Source organism: Oenanthe melanoleuca, chromosome 1 (assembly GCF_029582105.1).
Source record: "Oenanthe melanoleuca isolate GR-GAL-2019-014 chromosome 1, OMel1.0, whole genome shotgun sequence".
NCBI lineage: Eukaryota > Metazoa > Chordata > Aves > Passeriformes > Muscicapidae > Oenanthe > Oenanthe melanoleuca.
Window position 1 is genome coordinate 64613173 of NC_079333.1, and position 24602 is coordinate 64637774.

The 24602-nt window shown below is 39.1% G+C and overlaps 1 protein-coding gene across 3 annotated transcripts in view; it reads right to left on the bottom strand.

Annotated features, from left to right (window-relative positions):
* Nucleotides 1-3870: 3870 nt before the first annotated feature.
* TBC1D4 (TBC1 domain family member 4) overlaps nt 3871-24602 on the bottom strand; it is a 95158-nt gene continuing 74426 nt past the window's right edge. For all 3 annotated transcript variants that reach the window (XM_056494577.1, XM_056494483.1, XM_056494665.1), the window contains 9 exons: nt 21774-21931; nt 20657-20866; nt 16962-17120; nt 15468-15626; nt 14799-15043; nt 11892-12051; nt 9579-9748; nt 7701-7877; nt 3871-6131 (listed from right to left, as the gene is read on the bottom strand). In XM_056494577.1, coding sequence (XP_056350552.1) covers nt 5904-6131; nt 7701-7877; nt 9579-9748; nt 11892-12051; nt 14799-15043; nt 15468-15626; nt 16962-17120; nt 20657-20866; nt 21774-21931 — 1666 coding nt within the window. In that variant the 3' untranslated portion in view covers nt 3871-5903. The remainder of the gene's footprint in view (nt 6132-7700; nt 7878-9578; nt 9749-11891; nt 12052-14798; nt 15044-15467; nt 15627-16961; nt 17121-20656; nt 20867-21773; nt 21932-24602) is intronic.

Genomic DNA, 24602 nt, shown 5'->3' on the forward strand with positions numbered 1-24602 from the left:
ATACCAAAAGTCAGTGCAAAAATACTCATTTCAGCCTATCAAAGTCCTCTGGAGTTTTTAGGACACAAAGGTCACAAATTTTGGTCAGGATGATAGCTTGACAATGCATCCAACCTCAACAGCTGTGACTGTTCAGCAGGAAAAGGGCTGCAGGGAATCACTGCTCCCAGAACTGTGCAACCCCATCCCTGCTACCAGGACCCCAGGCTATGCACTATGGAGGCATATCAGTCACTGAGTTTTTAAGATACTCTCTCCCTCTCCAAAGCCTTAAGCACTGCTGAAGTTAATGTTGTTCCTAATTATATCTTAAATAAACATGTGACATCAAAAAATTACTCCATAGATTCTCCCTCATCTATATTTACTCAGGCATAATAGCAGCTGCCTACACGATTTTTGTCTTGCTAATGCACAGCAATAATCATTGAACCACCCACAGCCCATCTATTTTGGTAGAGTGCAGAAATAGACATTAAACCTATAAATGTCAGAGCATGCCTTAGATTCAGATGTTAGTATCATTTAAATTAGCACTTGAATGATGTTTCCACAACGTGAGAGCTTTTCAAATGATGGTATATTGCACGTGGAGTGCACTAGCCCTGCTTTATGCACCTTCAACCCATTAGGCCCATCTGTAATTTTTAGAGCTTTTAGAAAAGCAAAGGCAACATATAAGAAAGGGCTGTGGTCTTTTTTGTTTATGCCCAGAGGTCCCCAGGGAATTGCTGATGGCACAATTACCTGAGTATGTGAACATGGGGCTCTGGCTGGGAGGTAAACATGACTTGTGCTTGTTGTCCAGAGGCATTTGGGAGCAGCTGTGTCTGGATGGTTGGAACATCGCATTATCTGAACGTGTCCTCCACCTTCCTTTTGACCACCAAACCCCAATAAGATTAATTTAAAGAAAACTAAGCAAAAAGGACTGATTATTTGAGATTTAGTGGACATGGGGAAGCTTATTGCAAGGAAGCCTTGTTTTAAAAAGACAAAACCAGTGTAAGTGTGAAATCAGACAGCAGTCAGACCAGACCAACTCGATGCTGCTTTCAAGAAACACAAATTCTGCTCAAAAACAGTGCAAAAGGAGACACCTGGGATCAGATTGCTGGGAACAATATATGTGTGTTTTATATGAAGTACTACCATAATTCTCTTATACAAGAGCAAACAGAAACGCTGTTAAGATATCAATTTCTGAGAAGGCTCTATAAGACATTTAGTAAGTCCTTTCATTATAATAAAGACTTAGACCACAAACATCACAGTTTATTACAAACAACATGCAAATAGAGCATCATGCTTCATCAGGCAGGAGACTAAGTTGATACTCCACTCTAAAGTAAGAGCCACAGCAACCACCAAACCACCACACACACACATGGGCTGTAAAAAACCAACAGTGACACCTCGTGGGCAACATTCAAGCACAAATCGAATAACTATGATTCCTTCTGGACATCCACTTTAGAGATTGATCATTACAAAAAAAAAAGAAGGCATTTATTCTTTTCTAGCCCTGGGGAAAAAAAAAAAAAATCACCCTTTACTGAGTGCTGCAGAGGATGATGCAGACAGCTCAGCAGCTCCACACAGAACTAGTCAGGTATCCTGTATGGCACTTGTGTCATCTCTCATCAAAAATAAAACCCATGTAATAAAACCTTCTTACTTTCCTTTATCAGAGTGAAAACTTGAGTAAGCTGCAATTTGAGCACAGAAACAGTCTGGATAAGCTGCAAGAGAAGTTTTTTCAATGGGAGGACTACGAACCACAATTCCCAAATCTCTTATTAGAAGTGGCTGCTGAGCAAGAGTTCTGAAGAGAACAGCTAAGGACTGGAAGAACTCAAAGGAAATGCCAACAGAACATTTTGGTAAAGGAGCACTGCCAGCTCCTTCCTTTGGTCCACAGTTAAGGTCAGCATTAAAGTGAAACCAAACAGACCAAGTGCCAGTCTGCCCAGACTCTATTACACTGAAACCAGCCAGCACAGAACCTGTCAGCTGCTCAAGGCACACAGTCATCTTTGCTTCACTGCCCAGCTTTTTACTGTCACTGCAGAGCTCAACACACTTTCAGACAGACTGAGCTAACATGTTAAACTTTAGGCATATAAACCCTCTCTTGCACACTGGAGCAAGGATATAGCTAAATACTGGATATGTCTTTTGAAAAGAGTGTTAAATTTTGGGTTTTTTTAGTGATTAGAAAGACTGAAGAAGGAAAAGCATACATTAAAAGCATTCAAGAGCTAACAATGGCAGTAAAAAATAAGCACAGAAATACAGAATCAATTAGAATTCCTCTAAAGGATGGTGTAGCCTGGCATAAATCTTGTCATGTTACAGCCTGCACATGCCTGTCAACACCCATCTATGACTACAAAGACTGACTGGATAATCACTATTAACACTGCCTGGGGTTATTCACCTCAGCACAGAAAAGGTTATTCTCACTAGCACCTATGTGGTTTCAGGTTTAGATTAAGTGTCCAGATGCAGACCCTCAGGATCACAGTAGTAATATCAAATTCTTGGATAAACCACTGAAATTCTTTTGTATGTTACAAATTGTTCAGCTTTCTTGTAGTAATACTGAGCTAAGAAGCATCATGTTGAGGAGGGCACAATCAAACCACTTAAGATTAACTAGATTTGTGATTTCAAGAAAAGCAGTTTTCTGTAAAATCTAGTGTTTTTCTTAGACAAAAGTGAAAAAAATGCAACTTCCAGGCATCTTAAATAAACATTCCTCTTTTGAGGAGAGATATAAATATTCTACTTTGTAGGAGAAGAAAAAACCCAACAAACAACTTTCTGGCCAGATTCTCCATCCATAAAAGAAGTGAATACCAGAGTCTCCTACATTAGCCCTCCTTACCAGACTGACTTATTTTGGCTCTATTCCTGCCAAGTGCTACTCTTCACTTACCAGCCAGGCTGGGAGCTAGAAGGACATATGTTTTCCCAGACTTTGAAAAAGCTCTCTACCAGCAGAAAGCAGTCTAAGTCACCTGTTTCTGAAAACAGCAGATACTTTTCACTCAAGAGTTAGTTCTCCAGAAGCTGAGAGCAAAAACTGAGAGCTCTGTTGTGCTCAGGTCAGAGAGAACAATAGCTTTGTTCTGAAAACTTTTTTTTCCTATCAGAAAAATAAGATATAGAAATAGAAAAGCAATTTTTCTGATTCCAGGAAATGGTCTTTTTCCCAAGCAATTCTCCTTGTAGCTCTGCCTCTGGCCCACTGCACCTGAAGACCTCCCTCCTCACAAGTGGAACTGCAGAGAGCAACTGTAAAGCTGTTCATACATTACAGATGGACACAAACACACATCCAGTTCACTATTCTAAATAATCTTGCTAGTTATTAATCTGAAGATGGTCTGGAGGATACCTGCTTGAGTGCAGACTTTAAGCTACACAGCCTAGAGATACCCAGGTACAAGGCACTCTTGGGTTCAGCATACAAACATTTTCAGAAGTGTCCTGAACCATGAGGCACTCACCCCACTGTGGTTTTACTTCTGTAGTTTATTCCCATGTGTTGTTGCACCCTCCTCCCCCTCCAAAGCTAGATACACAGAGCTCATCAATCACTATTCTCAATATACATATGTACTAACTGAACTGCTACAGAACAAAAATAACTTTAAAAAATTTCATCTTCAATTAAGAACAATATAAGATTATTCTCCCTGAGAAGAATATCCATCCTTGTCCTCTGTGTACTTTTACAAATCCTGCAGGTTTTCTTCCTCACAACTAGAAACTAAAACCAGATCCTTTTCATATTTCATGTGAACGGTGCTATTGAGAATGAGATTGGCACTTGAAGTGTAGAAAAATAAAACTAGTCAGAAGCTATGGGAAATGCAGCAATGACATTTATTGGAATTTCTCCAGGCATTACATGAAAAAATTGTAAAGTGAAACAGAGGATAAAGCTCATTCAGTGCATCTTTAAAAAAAAGATGCACCTGAATAATCTTGGTTCTTTGTAATAGATGCTGCTGCACTTCCTGGGATTAGTTCTTTATGTACACATCAGTTAAAATTCACTCTGAATAAAACTGCAAAGAACTGCTTTTTCACTTGGCATTTCCCCATCTAGTACAATACAACATTCTTAAAACATCTAGACAGAGTCCACATAATTTTATACATTGTGCTAAGACCTTTCACCCCAAATGTAAAAAGAGAGATTGGTAAGTAAATCAGTATCTTTAATCAAATAAAACATCATGGAAGTAAAAAAACAACAACAAAAGACCCAGGAGAACTGAAGCCCCTGAGTTCCACAGCAATGTGAAGCAAGTAAGTGTTGTTGCTCCTCACTTTTATGGTAACATAAAACATAATACTCAGAATGCAGTGATATTCAGTCCTTGCTTTCTAAATTGGACAATCTTATATGAAAAGACACTGCTGTATTTGGCACTTTGTTTAATTGGTTTTCTTACTTAAAAGAATAAGTGTTTCCTGAAATACAGTAGAAATGGAAAGAGAGAACATGAGCCACTGTAAAACACAATTAAGGGTTCAGACATGCACTTCAAAATACTTCTCTATTACACATTTGTCTAAGTCTTCTCAAAAATTCCACTCAAAAAACCATTTTCAAATCTATATGCAACTTTTTATACCTCTATAAACATTAATTTCTCCCTTGAAATGATCAGAGTTAATCCCACCTTCTGTCCAGAACACATAAATTCATGACTTTTGTTTTAAAAAGAAGACCACAAAGCAGTATTAAAACAGGAATAGCTTGGAAAGTGTCATTAAAATTGTGCCTGTACTTCAGGATCCCCTTTGAAATGTATAGCCACTGTATATGTGAAAACTGAAAGGTACATAATATCTGAGACTTGCTTGGTCCTCTCTTGTGCACTCACACTTCCTGCAACCTACCTCAATTTTCTTCTCAAATAAAAGTTAAAACAGCTTTCTGCATCCTGATACAATTAGACAAGGCTTCTTGCAGCATTTCTTTGGTTAAGTGAGAACCCCTGACACACCTAACTCTTACAACAGGCAAGTCTCCAGTGGAAAACTAATATCAGGATAAATCCCATGCCACTGTTGTGCTTCCTTCCTCTCCTCATCACGACCAGCCCCAGGGCAGGTGGCAGCAGCCAGGCCAGGGAGGAAGTGGCAGTCCCTGCCAGCTCTTGCCTTTGCCAGCCCTGTGAGTGTGTGCAGGCCCCTGTTCTTGGCTCTGGGTATGGAGGCACAGCTATGATGTGATGCTCTTTTGTTTCCAGCTCCAACATGCATGTGGAATTACACTGCTGGCTGTACAGCCCAGGCAGTGGATGGCACTACAGCTCTCTCTGTGCAAACCATGTCATGATGCTTTGTCTCCTTATCTGTGCTCACAATCTCAGTAGAATTAAAAGAGAGGCACGCATGAGTTCACATGGATTTTCCACAGAAGACGTGAAACGTGCTGCTCTTTGGAGGGAAAATTACATTCTCCTTTTTTTTTTTCTTCAAGTATTATTCAACATATTCAATATACATATATATAAAGACACACTATCCTCATTTCACTACAAGACAAGCACATCCAGAGTGAATTTGCAGATCACCATTATCTTTCTCTACTCCAATTTCTCCTTTCCTTTAGGTCAACTCTAAATATACATCTACTCATCATAATTACATGTGAGAATCCTTTATTTCCCCCTTGTGATTTATTTACATAATCATAAAAAAATTAATAGCCTGAATTTGCATACTGACACTTGAAGGCCCATCTGTAGCTATGAGTGTCCCAGCACTATTTTTGGGTAATACCATTGCCTATATTGCTAAGTAGCTATTGTAAGCAGCATACAAATTTTTTCATTCCCTTTTTGTTTTTGAAGAAATGCTGCCTAGAAAACCCTGGTCTATGGCTTACTCCATATTTTATTATTTGGGTTGTAGTTTACTTCCTTCAGGAGCAGTTCACAGTCAGATAACACTTCTGCTGGCAAATACTTCACTATCTGCTCAAGAGTCTTTTGATATGTTATCTTCTCCTGTTCCAGGGACTGAATTACAGTCTTCATTTTGCTCTCTCGTGTCAAAACAGTCTCCAGGCTGGCTTCCAGACTCTGAATTTTAGCGTGAGCAACCTGTAAACAATAACATTATAATAAATTGATACATTCTGAAGACTTGACTTTTAATATTATGATATAGTATCTGCTAAGGAAAGAATTAGATAGCTACTTCTAAAAGACATCTGTGTAGGCAGACAATACAAGGAATGCATACTGTGTATCATATACAACATCTCCTCATAGTGGCCAGATCAATCTGAATAATTTCTCGAAGCTTTACAGAGGGAAGGAGATATACAATTTACAGTAAGCAAGGGACGCTGAGAGTAACAAGGAACTGGAGCCAGAGGGAGAAAAAGGAAATCAGCAGCTGGAGGACATGACCTGTCTGACAGTGATGGAACACAGGGAATCCTCTGTTATAAAGCAGAAGGCTGGAGAGGTTGAAGGGAAAGAGAACCTCACCATTAAGTCTAGAAGCAGACTGTGTTCCCTATTCTCCAATTAAAAACCTACAGCTTCCTCTGACTAACACTGGAAAGAAACTCTGGGCCACAGCAGCAGCAGGTCCCTCTGTGGGTACTGGAAGAATTCTGATTGTTCCTGGGAAAGGGTACAAGAAGAGGAATGAAGAAGTTACACAAACAAAATGGTGAAGAGGTTAAGTGCTGAGAAAGATGCATTTTGAAAGAGGCATTCTGAAAGAACAGAAAAGCTTTGATAAAGCCTTTCAAATCAGCCACTCAATTATTGCATGCCTTTAGTGCATTTTCAGAACAGCTGCAGTAAATAAACAAAGAAAAATAAAAAAGAAAAATTAATAATAGTAAAAAGTTCAAGCTATTCCTGTTTTCAGTATCAAAAGAACGCAGCACCCTTAGCCCATAAACACAAAAATAATGAGGACTTGATCTTTCCTTTTTTCATCCCATGCTCATTTCAGAAGCTGAAAGTGCTTTTTGAGCTCTTGGCAATGCTTGTACAAATTCACAAATATAACAAGCAATAGCCTGATGATGAAGAAAACAAGAACTTACCTTTGAAGAAAATGCAAGACAATACAACATATTGCAACTGAAACAAGTCTTGGCCAGGCTATGAGTCAAAGGGCAAACAGTGGAGGAGAGGAGGCCTTCATAAAGCACAATTTCACCAGGCAAAGTCTGGTGGGCTTTCAGATGTAATCAGGTCTGCTTGGACAAACCACCTTCCAAAAGTGGGACTGTGAGTTTCAGCAGAAGGAAACAAAACAACACTGCCTACCAAGACCTGGACAAAATATGTCTGCTGTACTATGGGTTATTTCTTAAAACTTTCCAATAGGGAAGCAGAGAGATAAAGGGACAGAGAACCCACTTTTCAGTAAGATACACCGATTTTGCCAACAGATTTTATGGCAGATAAGGGTAGAGAGATTTTGAGAAAAAAAGAAATCTAAATCAAGAAGGAGAAGTCCAAGGAATGACAAAGGAGTTAGAAGTATGCCTAGCAGAAGTGAATGGCTGTAATTAAGAGAGAGAACTGCTCAGCTGCACAAGGTCTTGCAGTAAGAAGACTTCTCACATACACTTAAAACATTTTCCTTTATTGGCTGAATCATAGGAATGACTCCACCATGAGTTTCTAGCCCAAGTTGTTTACCTGTAGCTTCTCCAACAAATCCATGTTTTGCCTCTTCAGATGATTGTTTGCCCTCTCCAGCTTCTCCAGAGGTTCACTTTCATCACAGGGACTCACATTTTCCTGTAGCTCATCCTGAAGAACATGGTACTCTACTTCATAGGCATGGAGCTGTTTTGAAATATCCATCTCAAACACCTGCCATGAGAGAAAAGACCATTTTTAACTACAATAGGGAGGACTTATTCCACATGAATGTTTGACTAAGAGTCAACTCTTCTTGATTAATGCTTTTCCTGTTCCCTTCAAAGAAGTATTTTAAGGGGATGTCTTGGAAAGAGCATTATAACAGAGTTGTAACCATAATAAATCATAGACTTCAGAATAAATTGGATCATGCCTTTCACAATTACCAAATACCATCTCTTACTAAGAGATGTATCAGCAGAAAAGTCTTATTCAATCCAAGAATTTTATAATATAATTTTATAATGACAAAGGTTTTTGACTCTTCCTCAGGAATATTAAGAAATTAAGATTAATAAGATCTCTGCCTTCAAAACTGGATCCCTTGACTCCAAGAGCTCATTTACAGACTTCTGTAAAAACATTCCTCATGGTTACAGTTTCCATGTGCTCTATCCCTGCATGATGACACACTACTTTTTTACTGGGATACTTTAGGGACAAAGCATTGTGAAGACTACAGAACTGAGCCCCTAACAGAGATGGGACATACAACCCTGATCTGTTAATACATGTAGTCACAGCCTCTCAGCTTCAGAAAATTACCAAGGATTCTAGACTAGGACTGGAAAAATGTCTACTGTGATATCAATTTTCCGTTCCTTATCCTAGATATCACAAACATTCCACCAACACAAGACACACATGGATTCCCTGAAAAACCAAGTTCTGTATTACTTTCAATGTTCTGTTCTATTCAAATGAGATAAAACTTTAAATTATGTAATGTTCAAGCTGGTAAGTACCATTTACCTCTACATAGCTACCTGATCAATCATCTGTGTATTACAGATCTGCATAATGTCTACATTTTTCTTTCATTACCCATTATAAGGGGATGGTCCTGGGAACTGCAAGACTGAGATAGCCAAACAACTGCCCCAGCAGCCAGGCTAGATAGCAGCAAGAGGATACAGGCAGTCTGCACAGGAATGCAGATCTGGGAGGCTGCTCAGCATGAGACCACAGTCAGCAGAGCAGAGCTGAGCTGAGCTGCTCTGCATGTAGCCACATTCAGCTCTGCAGGCAACATAACCATTCTTTACTCTATCAGACCTGGCTTTGCACAAAGCCATTTCTACCCTGTCCACACAGCACAGCTGCTCTGGAACCCATGCAGAGCACAGAACAGATTTAATGTCTAAGATCATCAGAAGAGTTAAACTACCATCTCTGTCATTCCAGTGTCAGTGAGTCACGAGAGACATGAAAGTGCCTGACACAGGTTTAGCATGGCAATGACAGTCAATGCAAAGAGGAAATGAAGATTTACATTGTCTAAAAATGAATTCTTATCTAACAGCACCTGAAAGAGTCAGACCTTAACAAGCCACAGGAATGCACAAGTGTTTACTCCACTCCTGCACATGGACATGGTTTTCTAGAGCTCTTCTGTTATCTCTGAACTACCACCTGAAGGGGGAGAGCTGCTCAAAGTTTTGCAATTAAGGTACTAGACTGAGGCTCATTCTCAATTTGCAGCCCCAATGCAGAGGAAGTTTAGTTATAGATATAAAGATTCCAGCCACTGACAGTATTTCTCAAGAAGCTTTACGTATCTTCTTCTGAGAAGACTTTTGCATATAGTGTAGGCATTACTCTTTTAAACTAAACTAAATGGGGGGGAAAAAGGAAAGAGAAAAACATCCTTACCTGAGTAATAATTTTTTCCATTTGAGGTTTTGTCATATCTGGAATAGTGGTTTTAAGAAAATCAACAATGTTCTCAAAACTCTCACATCCCATTATAGATGACTCTTGACTGCTAAGTAGGCTCAGTGCTACTTTAAATATGACTTCTGTTCCTTGGAGAAAAATAATGTCTAAAAGAGAAAATAAATAAAGTATCTTGAAAATGGGAGCTAGAGTCATTGGATTAATACATATATTTACTGGGATGCTCTTTTTAATCAATCACACACAGATGTATTCAGTTCAGAAGTGCAATCTGTCTTATTTCATCATGAAGATAAAGCATGAATTTTCTTCAATCTTACAGACGTGAGAGAGCATTAAAGAAAACAGTGCATGCTTATTATGTCTGTAGCAGTTATCTGCAATAAGCATTTCATCACTGTCTGCCAGAGACTGTTAACCTACTGCTAACTGGTTTTAGGGGCTCCTGTGACTGAAAAGCAATTGGGGAGCATGGGGAGCAGGTCACAACACAATAGTTTTCAACAGGCAGAAGCTAGTCCTTAAAAAAAAAAAAATCATTTCGATTCCACAACCAGTTACATTATTTTCAAAATTCATAGTAGTGATCTTACTGGCTATAATCTAAGCCCCAAACCCTTAGTTTGAGGTATAATTACATGGATAAGAGAGGAAGGTCTCTGGGCTCTACAGTAGACAAACCGCATAGAAATGTGACTCTTGAGGACAGTAAATAGAAATTCTGCCTCAGAATCAATGGTGGACTCCAAGTTACTGAGATGATGGCAGCACATGGGAACTCCAAATAAACCTCCTGAGCTGTTGGCTCTGTCACACCACAGGGTGTTTGTTCAGGGCTACATAACTGAAGAAATTCAGTTCCTGATCCTGATACTTAAAAGGCCATCCCTGGCCTAATCTAATATCACATGAGGCAGCCGTACCCCTCCAATGCAGTTCCTGAAATTCTCCCTTCTCAAGTCTATGATGGACACTCAAACAGCATAAATATAAGTATATAATTTGTGAAGGACAGACAATAGCCTTTTGTTCCTGGAATGACAATGGTCCATAAGATACTGAAAATTCAGGAATTCAAAGCATTAAGAAATAAAACGACACAGTAACTTTTCAATTTCAAAATGGGAACCTGCCTTGCAGGTTCTTGCAGAGAAATGAACACCAAACTTCCTTCCCATCTTCCTCACCCATAAAAAATTCATTTAGGAAAGGAAAAAAACAAACAACAAAAAAGAAAGAACCATAAAATGCTCGAGTGTCCCAGAATCCAGAAATCCCACCAGGAAACAGATATTCACATGACTGGTAGACCACTGAGAAAGAGATACACCAATCATTTGTTTACCCAGACAGCAGCCAGCACTGGGTAAAAAACTAATTAAAAACTTTAAATCAAAACCAACCACCCAAAACCCTCTTCCTGACACCAAGCCACCACACCACACAAATTGAGAACCTAACACAGTCCAGTATTAAAACACGAGACAAAGTCAAGTCAACCTTCTTAGAAAAAGACAAAAGGCGCCATATGAAAATGGGAAAAAAGTATCTGATTTATAAGGAAGTACCTTACACATGCATTTATATTTTTGTACAGTGAGTTTTGCATTAATAAATAAATTTAAATTTTTTTAAAAAAGAGCATTATTAGAGATTTGACTAAGTTGAAAGTTCTTATGGATAAGAAAATAACACAAAAATAATTACTTGACATCCTGATACTGTAAACACTACCAGGCATAATCAGTATTTAGGCTTCTGGACTAGATGTTGCCTGAAGAGAAGGTTTTAATGAAAAAACTACTTAAATGAAATCGGAGGCATATTAAGACTCTGAAATTGTTCAGTATATACATGAACATCTAAACCAGCCTTTAAGTTCAAATTAATTTGAATTTTTTTAAAAAGCACTTTAGAATCAGAATTCAGAAATTTATTTTCTTTTTTTCAGCTTGCATGTTTGACAAGATGAACTTTTCTATTGATATAAACTGAATACATTTGCATAAAATACATTTGCAACAATAAACTTTCTGCTCTTTACACTTCGTAAGTCTCTTAGGTAGCAAGAAAAGATATAATTATTTGCTCAAGTCTAATGTTTCAAGAAACATCTTTTGGATTTTCTTCTTAAGAAGGAGCTGACATCCCACCATGAAAAGTGTTGCTACTTGCCACCCACAACAAGCACCCTAAATGTCCCCAGCATGTAGAAAACTGCTCCTGGAGTGTTTCAAAACACAATAGACATTGTTCTGTTTATTATTTCAAAGGAATAAACTTTCTTACCAAACACTCTGGCTACAAATCCTAATGAAAATTGAGATGCAAACAGTGTAAGAAACCACGGTGCAGCATAAAGACTGGGACTGATTTCATTCTCTTCAAGATGATTATACAGGTCTCTGTGGTAATCATGCAGAAGCCTTGAGAGCTGATACATCTGAATCTACAGTGCATGAGGGGATTGGGGGGGAGAAAGTAAAGAAAGAAAAGTTCAGCTTTACTCAGTTTTCCAAATCATTCATATTTCATTCAAGGGAAATTAACTGCAATACAGATGGCACAGTAAAATGAAGCTTAATTGCCTCCTGGGGCCTCGAGTGGTATCTACTCACATATAAACAACCTGCCACTAATGAATTAAAACCAACAGGGCAGTCAATAACAAAGAACAGTTTGAACCTGATTGCTAATGAAGTATCATTTCAGATTCACAGGCTTAAGGTAAGAAGGGAATATACTGCTCTAACTTTGTCAAACCAGAACTTTCAGTCTTGCAGCAATGAAAGTAGTTGTATTTCTTCCAAGATGTCAAAACTCTCCATGAGTTGAGACTAAATTTACACATTTCAGCTTTAATTCTTTGAATTTTGGCCTTATTTTTGCTGCATTTAAAACTCCAATGCTACAGTCATCACTTTGGATAGTTTCTGTACCCACAGAATACATTTTACACAGAAGTGTACCACATACATATTTCCCAGCACACCTCTCAGTGGTCCTGTGGAATTTAAGATTCTGATGCAAAAGAGTGTTGCTGTACAACCTATAAAAGGTTGAAAGGGAAAACGGTTAGAAGGTGCTGTTCACAGATAAAAAATATCACTCTGTGGTAAATTATTTCCTTGTGATGTTTCTCTCAGAGCGCTGAAGATGAGAAGCAGACACATATTGATCAGTTGCCAGGTCCAATTTTATTGTCAACAGTGCTTTATGCTTAAGGTGAATCTGTTCCTCAGAAAGAAAATGACTCCTTAAATCCAGCTATTTTCCTGCTTCTAGAGGTCATGCTTGTTTTCTACCAAAAGCTGAGTGAACTTGAAGCTACCTGTTTGTCAGCACTGAGCACAAGCAGAGGATCACTTTCATTCAGGCAGAACAGCTAAATTTGTGCATGAATTTCAGTTCTTGCTTTAACTGTGTAAGATACCAATTAAGCCAGTTTGGACAGTGTCAATACAAAACATATATGTGAAATCAGAACTGCATCACAGAGCAGTAAACCAATTGGGTAGCTCATTATGAACTAAGGATCTAGATTACTACTTTTTCCAGACAACAACTAGAAAATCTAGGTCAAACAAGTTTTCATTATCCTGAAAAATCATCCAACATTTTTCTTCTACAGGACTGAAGCCAATTCTGCCTATAAACTTGGTGTGTTTCACTATTGTAAATGCAAAAGAATTTGCAGCACTCTGCTCCTATTAGGAAACAACCCAAATATAGTAAGATCCTCTAAGTGTTCTTGCCTAGTTTGTCTAGAGTAGAAAAAACTTCAACAGAAGAACTGCCTAGAAGCAAACTGGCAGGAAAGATAGGTCATTTAATTTAAAAGGCAAACAGTACTACAAGTGATAAACTTTCTGAAAAGTGTTTAAACTTTAAAAGTGTTCTTACTAAGACGTTCTGACAATGAAAGAGTCACACTCATTTGAATTAAAATATCAAATCCTGGACACATGAATGCTCTTAAATCATCAGAGGTTGGAAGTCTACAACTGCAGTATAACACACACATTTTCTAGGGAAAAAAAAGCCACAAAAAAGCCACGCATTTATCACACTTTGACCCTCACTGGTTTAAATATTGTGGGGTGGAATGGAACAGGAGGAGGTGAAACAATGCCTTTTATGGCTGTTCACTCTTAATTCATCAACAACAAACTTGTTATAACATACTTACATCCACAGTCCTCTATCATTTCTAGAACAAGCACATAGAGCTTATTTAACTACAACCTGTTCCATTGCTCTGGACATTTGCTAAATAGGCACCTAAAGTGACTGGTCATGAAAAGTGGGCTGAAACTCTCCCTTTAGTTTTACTCAATTATAAGTGTTTGCTATGCAGGGAGCGTGGGAAAAAAGGGGACTTTGTATCTGCTGCTTTGTTTTCTCTTCCTCCACTGTGGATTATAACAGCTTTAACTCATCAATGGTATATTCCTTTATAATATAAGGGGTTTTTAACATATCATAATTATTCAAATCAGTGGACAGTTACATGCCAAAGTGAAATATTTCTCAAACTTTAAACCCTGAAATTTATACAGATCTGAAAATTTTCTGTCTCCCTTCTAAACAGTCTTGAGTATCTACAGCGGTTATATAATACTGCAGAGCATGCATCATTGCATAAGATAATGAAACAATTAAAAATTCATCTGTTTTCTCTCTCTGTTGAGGGTGATGAAGTAGAAGACAATGAGGGAAAAAGAGATGAAATGATGAGTCAAGGCAGAGCATCCCCAAGTACAAATGCCTGCAGAATACATTAACTGGCCACTGTGTGTCACTATTGACTTGCCTTGGCCTTACAAGAGAGAAATCTACAGTACTCATGGACTGAAGAAAAACAAAATCTAATTCATTTTTAAGCTCCATCCACACACAACAAAGCATATCAGTTTTTTTTCTGGCATAAGGAAGAGAGAGCAGTGAGGAAAAGAAAAAGAAGTGCAAAATTTCTGAAGATATTACAGGGCTGTGTGACATGAAAAACTCTGCAAGTTTTAAATTTCTCTGTTTGCAAATTGAGAGGCAGAGAAAGGCTTGATAGTAAAATAGACATGCACCTCAAAACCTCCAAGACAGTATAAGAAGCTTCATAAGGCCCTGGAGAAGCTAAGAAACCCCCAAGAGCTCAGAAGTGATTTAAAGCTGAGGTTGGCTCCAGAAGGACTGCCTTACCTGCAGCGACATCATGTCTGGTCTGTACTGTTTACGGAAACCAAGGTCATACATGAGGAATTTCAGCATTTCAAAGGCCTGCTCTTCACTCATATGTAGAAGCAGCACTCCAGCTACAAAACTTATACCTTGGCAATAACCCACTTCTTTGTCCAGCAAAGAGTACGCTTTCAAGAGGTTGAACAGTGACAGCTGCCCTGCTCCCAGGTGTGTGGAAAAGTAAGGATGTGTAGGGAATGTCCGTCCTGATACAAAAAGAGAAGAGGAGTTGATATTCAATTCTTCTGAAGAAAAACCCCAATCCATCTAACAGACAGCATTTCTCTTCCCTCTCTTTGCTTTCATATGCAGTTTGCCTTTAATCAATCTGTGTCTTACCACTGATTTTGGACTGCACCTTTTGAACTCACATAATATTCTCATCTGCACAGAACTTGCAGAAGCAACTGACTTCTCTTTTCAGACAGATGCAGAAGGGTGTAAATATGAATGGCATAGCCTAAGAAATCATCTGCTTACAGGACTCTAAGAGGCATACACAGAATGTATCCTGATGACACAGAAAATGGAGCTCACAGAGCAGCATCTATCTTCAGCAACAGCTTCTAATATGACTGGTGTGTTTTTCACTCCAAGACCCACAAAAGCAGTCAGAAAGGACAGACTTACCTAGATCTACAAGGATGGCGTGCTGTTGAGCTGTCAGTTGTTTCAGAAGTTCTTTGTAAGAGATGTCTGGAGGCTGCTGCTTGTTTGGCAGCCTGTGCCTGACTCGGTGTTGCACAGCCAAAAACTGCCAAATTTCTCCCCGACGACTTTTTGGTACACCTGCAGGTCAGTCAAAAAAACAAGAGGCCTAAGTAAGGGGATATTTTCAGTGCTACAACAAAAAGAATTTGCTTTGTCATAATTTTGGCTGAAGCACTCTGGAGGATCCCTTACAAAGTGAACTCCACTCAGCAGTGCATTCACTCAGCCCCACAAACTAAACATGACCAACAAACTTAAGGGCAATCAGACTGAGCAGTACCCTGGGCAACAGGGGTACACATATCTCTTCCTTTGCCACTTCTGAGCTGTTAGCCTCCAGCAGGAAAAGATACACAACTACACTCAGAATGTGGCTGTTGCCTGTTTAGAAAAGCTGAACTAAATTCACAAGCATAACATACAGGGAAGTCCCACTCCTCTTTCCCTTTGCAAAGGGCTGCTCATGTCAGCCCACAGATGTGGAGAGATACATCCCCCTTCGATATCTGACTTTGTAAACCAACCTTTGAAAGTCAAAATGCCAATTCTGCTAATACCCTCTAGGTAAACAATTATTTAACAAGGAGACAAGTTAAAAAGCCATATCCTTGTTTCCAACTCTGAACTGCAACCCAACAGCAGAAGATAGGGTATCAAGGTAAATAATTTGTTGGCAGACTTCTGCAAGTCACTTACAGGAACTGCTTTATATCTACGACCATTTACTCTAGTAGCAACTTAAACTTCCCTTCTGTACCACAGCCAGATTACACTGAATTATTTTTCAGCATCTGTAACACAAACATGAGATTCTATGGAGGAGGGCAGAGCAGTGCAATCAGGCCCTACATCTGCATCATACTAACAAGGCCCTCTGGATACCCTCTTGGCCTATGGCTAATCCACAGGAATATCTACTTCAAGACAAAATCCACAGCCTTTCACTCCAGGAAATGAAATACAAAATGACTGTATTCCAAACTCTCCAAAACTTGGCTCTGATTCCTCTAGGTTTTGGGCACAGTCCACAGCAGACATTATGGTCCTGCCTTCTCAGTAAGCAAGTAAAATCAGAACATCTGAAATTCAGACTCAATTGGATCCCTGACCAGAACTCAAAAGCTCATAATGCTGGCTGCAGAGGCTCCAAGTTCAATCTTGAATGTAATGATAAATGGAAACAAGATGCTGCTTTCAGGAGTATGACTGTACATGTTTCTGCAGTGCTGACACTGCAAGCTGCTGGCACAGCAGAAATTATTTTCTGTTCTGCAGGAGAAGGCAGCACCTTTGTGTAAAGAAGACAATTTTTTGCTACTGGAAAAAGTGTACTGCTGATTTCTGTTGGTATCAAAAGGAAACACAAAATATGATCTTGAGACTTCAGAACTAAAAGCCCTCCTACATAAATACCTTCTTTTAAAGTGGAATGGATATCTTCCATGTCACATCGGATTTTGGCTCTGCAGTTTAGTAACTTCTTATCCCAAATATTTATGGCATCTTTCTGACATGTGCCAACTTCATCATAATCCAGTTTTACTTTTCTTGATTGGAGCTCATCTCTGCTTGCTAGAACACAGAACAAAAAGGAAGAGCACATGGAAAACCAGAAAATCAGAAAATTACAATGTAACAACAAATACGTTTCTGTATTCAAATTCTGCATTCCCACTCAAATTAAATACATCTATCCAATAATTTAACTACGAATAAACACAGCTAAAATTCATTAGTTTATAGCTTAGATGGACCAGTTGTCATAAGATGTTGCATATAACAATTTAACTTATCTTACTGGGTCATGAATATTAGCAATTCATGAAGCACATAAAAATATTTTTTAAAGCTTGGGGTAAAAAATACCCACTTAACAAAACTTTGCAGCACCTGCTCCGCAAAAACACCTTTGATCACGTTATTCTTGTTTATATTGAACATTACAATTGTTTGAGTATGGAAAGTCCCAAGCATATGAATATTTGTATTAGAGATTAAGGCAAGCAAGCTAGGCAGGTATCCTGAACTGAAGTCAATCACACTGGTTCCAGTTCTTACATGTCCCTTAAGAGAGTGAGATGGGCTCTTGGCACTGCTACCTAGCATCATCAGGCTGACTAGTGCAAACAGAATGAACCAGCAGGAACCATATCCAGAAAGATACATTTGTGCTAAAGCACAAAACTCTTGCTGTTATAAACTTAAAAGCTTTGCTGCATAGGACTACCTGGTACAAAGTATTTATTACACTACTTCTGAAATAAAAATGCATTGTCACCGTGGCATTTCATGGAGAAGCAGCTTTCTTTTCCATTACTAAGAAATTAACTCTGAATATTTTATTATTCATGATGCATGTGCAGACAAACACTCCAGTTCCTCTTACTACTGGTACAAAAAACTTAAACCAAGACTTGAATATGTCTTAATTTAGAGCTATGTTTGACTGTCATTGGAGTGAACTGCACATTTCACATCACCTCTGAGCTGCAACTGAGTTTAGCCAAAATTTGCCTTGATCTGTGCACACTACTTCTTGCAGAAGCCTCCTTTCTCTTACAAATGTATCCCCTTTCCTACCATCACCTCTAACTGAAAGCAAGCTCTTGCTCACATTTTTATCATCCTGCAAAACAATACCATCTTCACTTCAGATAGAGTCAATATTGGATCAATCCACAGGACTAGCTAATTTCAAAACTGACAAATTATTTCCAAAAGCTCAATGTTACACCTCTGAGATCTTACCCACTCAAGACTACAGGGGTCCCTGCAGAAGCAGGTATTGTACAAAGTGCAGTGTACTGCCATGAAAATAGGAGTGTGGGAATTTGCAGTTCAGCTGGGGTGATTTCATATGCTACCCTACTGCTGTATGATTTCACCCAAGAATTCCCACTCTCATAAGCAGCATGCAACAGCTGCAAGACAGCAATTACATATTTCAGTGTGACAACAAAGTCCCACATTAACTGTGCAACTAACCCTAGTGAAAGCCAGCAAGTCTGCCTGTTGATCATATGTGCCCCACCTCCTACCCCATCCTTGGTTGTTTTCAACCATCCTTGCTAACATTTTTCCCAATCATTTCTAGGTGGCCTGCTACTTTTTGCAGCTCTTATATTTCTAGGTGAACTACTGGGAAAAGGAGCTTCTACCTTCTCAGAGAAAAGAAAGGAAAAGAAAAAGAAAGCAAATTTGTGCAATTGACAGAACTTACCTTCTGTAAAATAAAGAACTAATAGCATTCAAGTCTCCTCGACAGCAAAAGGAATAGGAAAAGAGGTTCTATTAATATTTTGTACATAAAACTCAACAAATGATTAACAGAAATCCACTAGAAACAATTTCACAGTGATTCCTGTCTTAAACCAGTCTAATATATACAGCTAATAAATTCACAGCTAGGAACTGGCTTCAAGTAAAGAAATTTCTGCATTTCTGTTACTACATTTCCCTTTCCTGGGATGTATATTTAATTGTAGGCTAGGATGCAAAGAACCACCTGAACCTATGCTTGTCTGGGATATATCAGGTCTGTACATGTCCTGTCCATAAAATGGCCCATGTTATAACAGCCCACAGGAAGGAGACCTAGAGATAGGTGTTAGAACAGTTTACTTTTCATCCTTTGAAAACAAGGTGATGAATTCCAGTTAGCAAGAGCACCAGCTTCACCAGGAGTACTCATGAACCTGAATACAAGAATGGAGACATGCTCCTCAGAGCACAAACCAAGAATGTGGGCTGGCAAATGTGTGCCAGTTTGGCATCTCTACTGACAACACTCCTGTTTTCACCACAAATGATCAGGTTGGAAGAACCTGATTTCTACATATCTGTTACAGGATGGAAGCAACTTGTAACTGAGTCTGAAGGAACCAGACTGATTTAACAGTTTTCAGCACCCTCATCCACAGAGCGCAGGAATAGCAAAGAGTTTATCCTTCAGCAGCTCCAAGTATCAGAGGGAATAACATGAAATTAGTCACCACAGCAGATCTCCACCTTGCTCACTCCACAAAAATAGACTATTTGCTAAAATAGTTTATGAAATGAAGATTTTGGCTGGAGCTCTCTCTAGATGTTCCCTGAGAATCTAGGAGTTTCCACAGAACTGTGTGTCAACAGGGAGACAAACTGTAGAGAGAAACAGAACCAAGAAATACACTACATGTGTAGGAAATACATTCAAGGATGTATCCTTGTATGGAAATACTTCTGTCCTGATGTTTTTCTTTCCTCTCCCTGCCTTCCCAGTAAGCTAGTCTAAAGGAGAAAAAAGAGTTAACTAACCTCAACAAGATCACCATATTTGAAGTGGTATAGTAGTATGAAGAATCAGACTACCATATAGGTTATACAGCATAAAGGAGAAGATGAAGGCAGCACTTATAGAGGACACCTGGAATTTTCAACTTGCACCAAAAGCTTGTTTGTCTACTATACATTCTATCTTATTTGTGTGAGTCTTGACCAGACTTAATAAAACATCCTAGCCAGAAGCAGAGGCAGTTGACAATCAGAATAGTCAACTTTATATCCTTCTCTAACAGCACTCAATTTTCAGTGTACAGTGCTCATGTTCCAAAAAACAGAACTTTCTGACATACCTCAAGAGCCAGTTGCTCAAAAATCATATTTGGATGCAAGCATTAATAAATTACCACTGTGATGTGGTTAATGAAGAACAAAAAGCCTGGAGAGAAAGGCCATGAGCTGCAAAGGACTGAAACGAGATAGAAAGGGTAAGGTTTCACCACACCTAAGTGTTCACACAGCACCTGTTCTCCTCACTCCACTTCACACTAGAACTCCTAGACTCAGACAGATACAACACAGACTGCAGAATCCTTTGTATAACATGCACTCAAAAAGGAAAATGTACCACCTTCTTCTGTCACTAACATTACTCATTTTAAGTCAGGTAGACGGAGAACCTGGTAGACTGTGGATTAGGACTAGGAAAACACAGTTTTTTTCTAGAACTGTTAACTAAAAAGTTAGAGAACCACATCTGTGTTTGAGGTGCCCAGCACCAGACCAATTTTCATCTTCAGGCAGCAGGATCTGCAACAGCTTTTAGGGGTATTTTCTAAATAGCTAACCTTCCAGCTTCTGGTTTTCTTTTTCCATTCGAAGTAACAGAATTTGTTGATGGATGGCTTTTCTCCACAGACTTTGTAGTTCTTCTGAGTTTTTCCTCTCTCCAGTTTTATCTGGACCATCCTCATTTTGCAATACTAGAACAAGAGGGTCCTCCTCCAGGGGTGGAGCAAGAAGGGATAAGGGTAACAATTCACTTCCATCATGACCATCTGCAAAGAATCAGAGAGCTATTACAGGAAACTCAGATTGTTTGACATATCATGAAAATCTGTGTCATAGCAGAACAAAAACAGCTGTCTTTCACATTCAGCAGTGATTTGCTGATTCCAAAGAAGAGAAAATACAGTGCAACATACAGAATTCTTTTTTAAAAAGTGCTCTGTTTACATTAATAAAGTTATATTTAAATTAAGTAGTTAGATAAAAGGTCACCCAGTATTTCAAACCTTTCCCCTGACAGCTCCTTCCACAGTTACCACAAGACATTTACCCATAAAGCCTCCTTTACAGTCGAGCTTGTTTATTGCTATGGTTTACCATGGGTTCTACATTAAAGCTACTTTTTCCATCTGCTAGCCTGCACTACAGAGAGTGCTATAGCACTCTAAATACAGAGTTTGTAATTTTCCTATGGTTTTTAATTCTGCCAAACAGGACTTTATGAATAGCACAATTGCAGCTATTTCAGAGATTTCTACGTAGAACAGCTGTAAGCTGTAAGAATATTAACACACTCAACAGGTGCTATGTGCACTACAAGGACAAGATATAATACCTACCATTTTCTTCAAACACTCCTATTATGTACACAGGTCAGGGTAAAAATTTCTTAAATGTTAAAAAGAATATCTTAGTAAGCAAGACACCTGTCTTAACTTCCTGTCTACAGCAGCTATGGCAGATTGCAATTCATTTAATTTTGATGCCAAAATCCTCTCTTCAAAGCAAAAAAAAATAATCTAAAGCCAAATGAGGACAACTGATGTTTGGCGAGGTTCTAGCATGAATATTGTACCACACTGACTCCCTTTTCCCTTTCATATTATCACACGTTGCAGTTCATCACAGTATTAGTTAACAACTGCTTGTTTATTTTGTTTAAAAGCACACACAGACCTGGATGCTGCATCTTGGAAGGAGATTTATTCATAGGTGAAGCTACCTGCAGGAATATTCTCCGCCGCCAGGAGATGCGGCGAGGTGTGAGCGTGGCCCCCACAGCATTTAGAGATTCACTGCTGCATGCTGATGTTCTTTTCTTTCCCTCCCCATCACTGAAGGAAAGAAAAAGAAGATGGGGTATTTAAAGTCAGTATTCATTGTAGGGGAAAAAAAACCCTTTATTAACTCTGTCTAATGTATAACCAAAGCATTTGTGGGGAAGCTTAAGAAGGCAAAGCGTGTTGCGGGTGAGCTTCACCTTGAATACATTAAGTGCCCAATTGATTTCTTGTAGCACAGTGATGTGAAGTTTGCACTATATACCACCAGGAAGCATTCATAGCATTCATACAGGGCTCAGCTGGAAGCTCAGAATAAAAGCTTAACTCTTTGAGAAGCTAAGGGAGAAACATGGTAATATTTAGCCTCTAATTTTGAGCAATGGGTTTTGTTTTGCCATACATCAGTCTTCTGGGAGCAATCTGATGTAACACCCTTAAAAACAGAGACTGTGCTCCAGTGGAGCACAGCACTCCATTTAGTGCCATTTTAAATGTCATGCTGAGCTCACAAGTGAATATTTCATTGGAGACAATGTTCTGCCTTCTCATATAATCTCTTTCCTAAGCTTCAAGAAGTGGATGCTTCACTTGGATAAATGGAGACACATGTCCTCATGTTTCAACAGCTGTAGGAACAGAGACCCTGCAAACACAGGGAAGATCATCTCCCCAGCTGCCATGTAGAAATATAACTACACATTAATTTTAATAGTATCTTATACTGCTGGAAGAAACAAGGAGAGGAGACAGGAAAACTAACTGGGAGGACACACCAAGTACACCTTTCTACTGACTACTGCCAGAGAAAAAGACATTTATCTTTCATAAGTACTTGATCCACTTTCAGAAATACTTCAGAATTTTGCATTTGTGGTGGGAAATTAGGTTCTCAGAAATTGTATAACAATGGCCACATTGATTATCTGCCACAAATCCTTCCATGTAATGTCAACAGCACAAGGCAAAATTACAAGCTTTTAGGAAGAGAACATCAAACAGGGGGAGCTGTTTCTGCAGCTTCACCTTCATCGCAGGGAAAACTGCTTTATCAAAACAGTAGCTACATGCATTTGCAAGATTCCTCAGTTTCATCTTCTCCAACAGCTACACTTAAACCTTCATCCTGTAACAAATCCCGCTGCTACAGTGCAAGAATCCTAAAAAGTTAGATGAAAGAAAAGCCCAGCATGTTCACTATGTTTTTGGTGGGAAGGCAGCTGCAGGTGATAGCAGTTTGCCAGCTGGAGTCTGTCCCCCCACATCTGGCTTGCACAGAAGAGATCTGCAAGGGAGGACTATGAAGTTTCAGCTACACTATCTTAACCAGCACTCAGTAATTAAAACTGTGCTGACTTAATGTGCTGAATTTTCCAAGCTAGGACTGGCCTTTTTGGTGACCAAAGCTGTCACTATGCTAATGATCTATGACACCTCCCTGATATTTGTAAGCCTGAGTGACCAACTGGACTCACTGTCACACCAAGGTATCAGAACCTTCTTTGTACCCTGGCAGAGAAATAACCATGGCTTCCAATTCACCCACCCAGCACAAGGCACCAAGCCCTGCTCTCCTCTAAGAACAGTGCTAGTGTCTGGGAGCCCTGAATGACACACAGTCTGAATTGTTCTCCACTCCTGATTTAGCTTCCACAGTGCCTCAGTTCACCATAGCATCACACTATAGGTGTGCTAGGTGGTCTCTGTAGATCCCCATGTTGCATTAACCTAAACAGCATCTCTGACAATCTTCTTTGTCTAACTCTGTGTCCTTGATGATGGGTAACCACTGCTTGTGATAGCTGAACACAGACTACTTAGACTATAACACTAATTCTGAAACCACAGGTGCTGTTTTTTTAAAAAAAAACCTGTTATTTCAGTCCAACAGCTCTTGGAAATGGGAGTTTGGACATATATAACTCTAACTTATGTTTCTATAAATACCTGTAACAGAACTACTTCTCACTATTTCAACTCTTACATATCATCACATGTTGTAACACAAAAACTGAGTCATTCCAGGGCTTACTAAACAGACACTACGTAACAAGGGAATGAAAAGTTCCTTCCTACCGCTATGCACAAAAATCTGTGTTCAGCTACTGGGCCTCCAGACAGTCCTAGGAATAGTGTTCAATTTACAGTAGAAAAATCCACAGAAAGGCCATAATAAGGCCATAATAAGAAGGTGGCTATTTCTGGGTATGAAACTAACCTGTTTACACCATTTGAGTCACTGAGTTTACATTGGGATGAACTAATCTCATATGCTACGCCATGGAGTGTTCAAATCAGACAGTTCTGAAGGCCTGTGTTTCTGTTGTTAAATCCTCCCTTCACAAAAATCCCCTGTCATTTTAAGCAACCAATATTAATCACCTTCTCTTTCAAAGAGCTGTCCAAAAAGTGATTAGAGGAAAACTTTTGCAAGGCTCAGAAACACATCTTGTCATATTAACCCAGGAAAACACCAAGATTTAGGAGAGGGAACAAAGAGTTTCCTCATTTCAAGACAACTCCTAGCCTAGCAACAGATCTGAAGGTGTGAAACAATACCCTACAGAGCAAAAGCAGGAAGAAGTCAGAGTAAAATGGTAGTGTCTCCTACCCTAACGAGAAGACTCAGGAGGCTGGTGCAAAAACCAGTTTCTCTAAACAGGGTGGGGGTAAAGAAAAAAAATTAGCTATCAGCTCCCACAAAAGAGGTTTATTCATTTGAGTG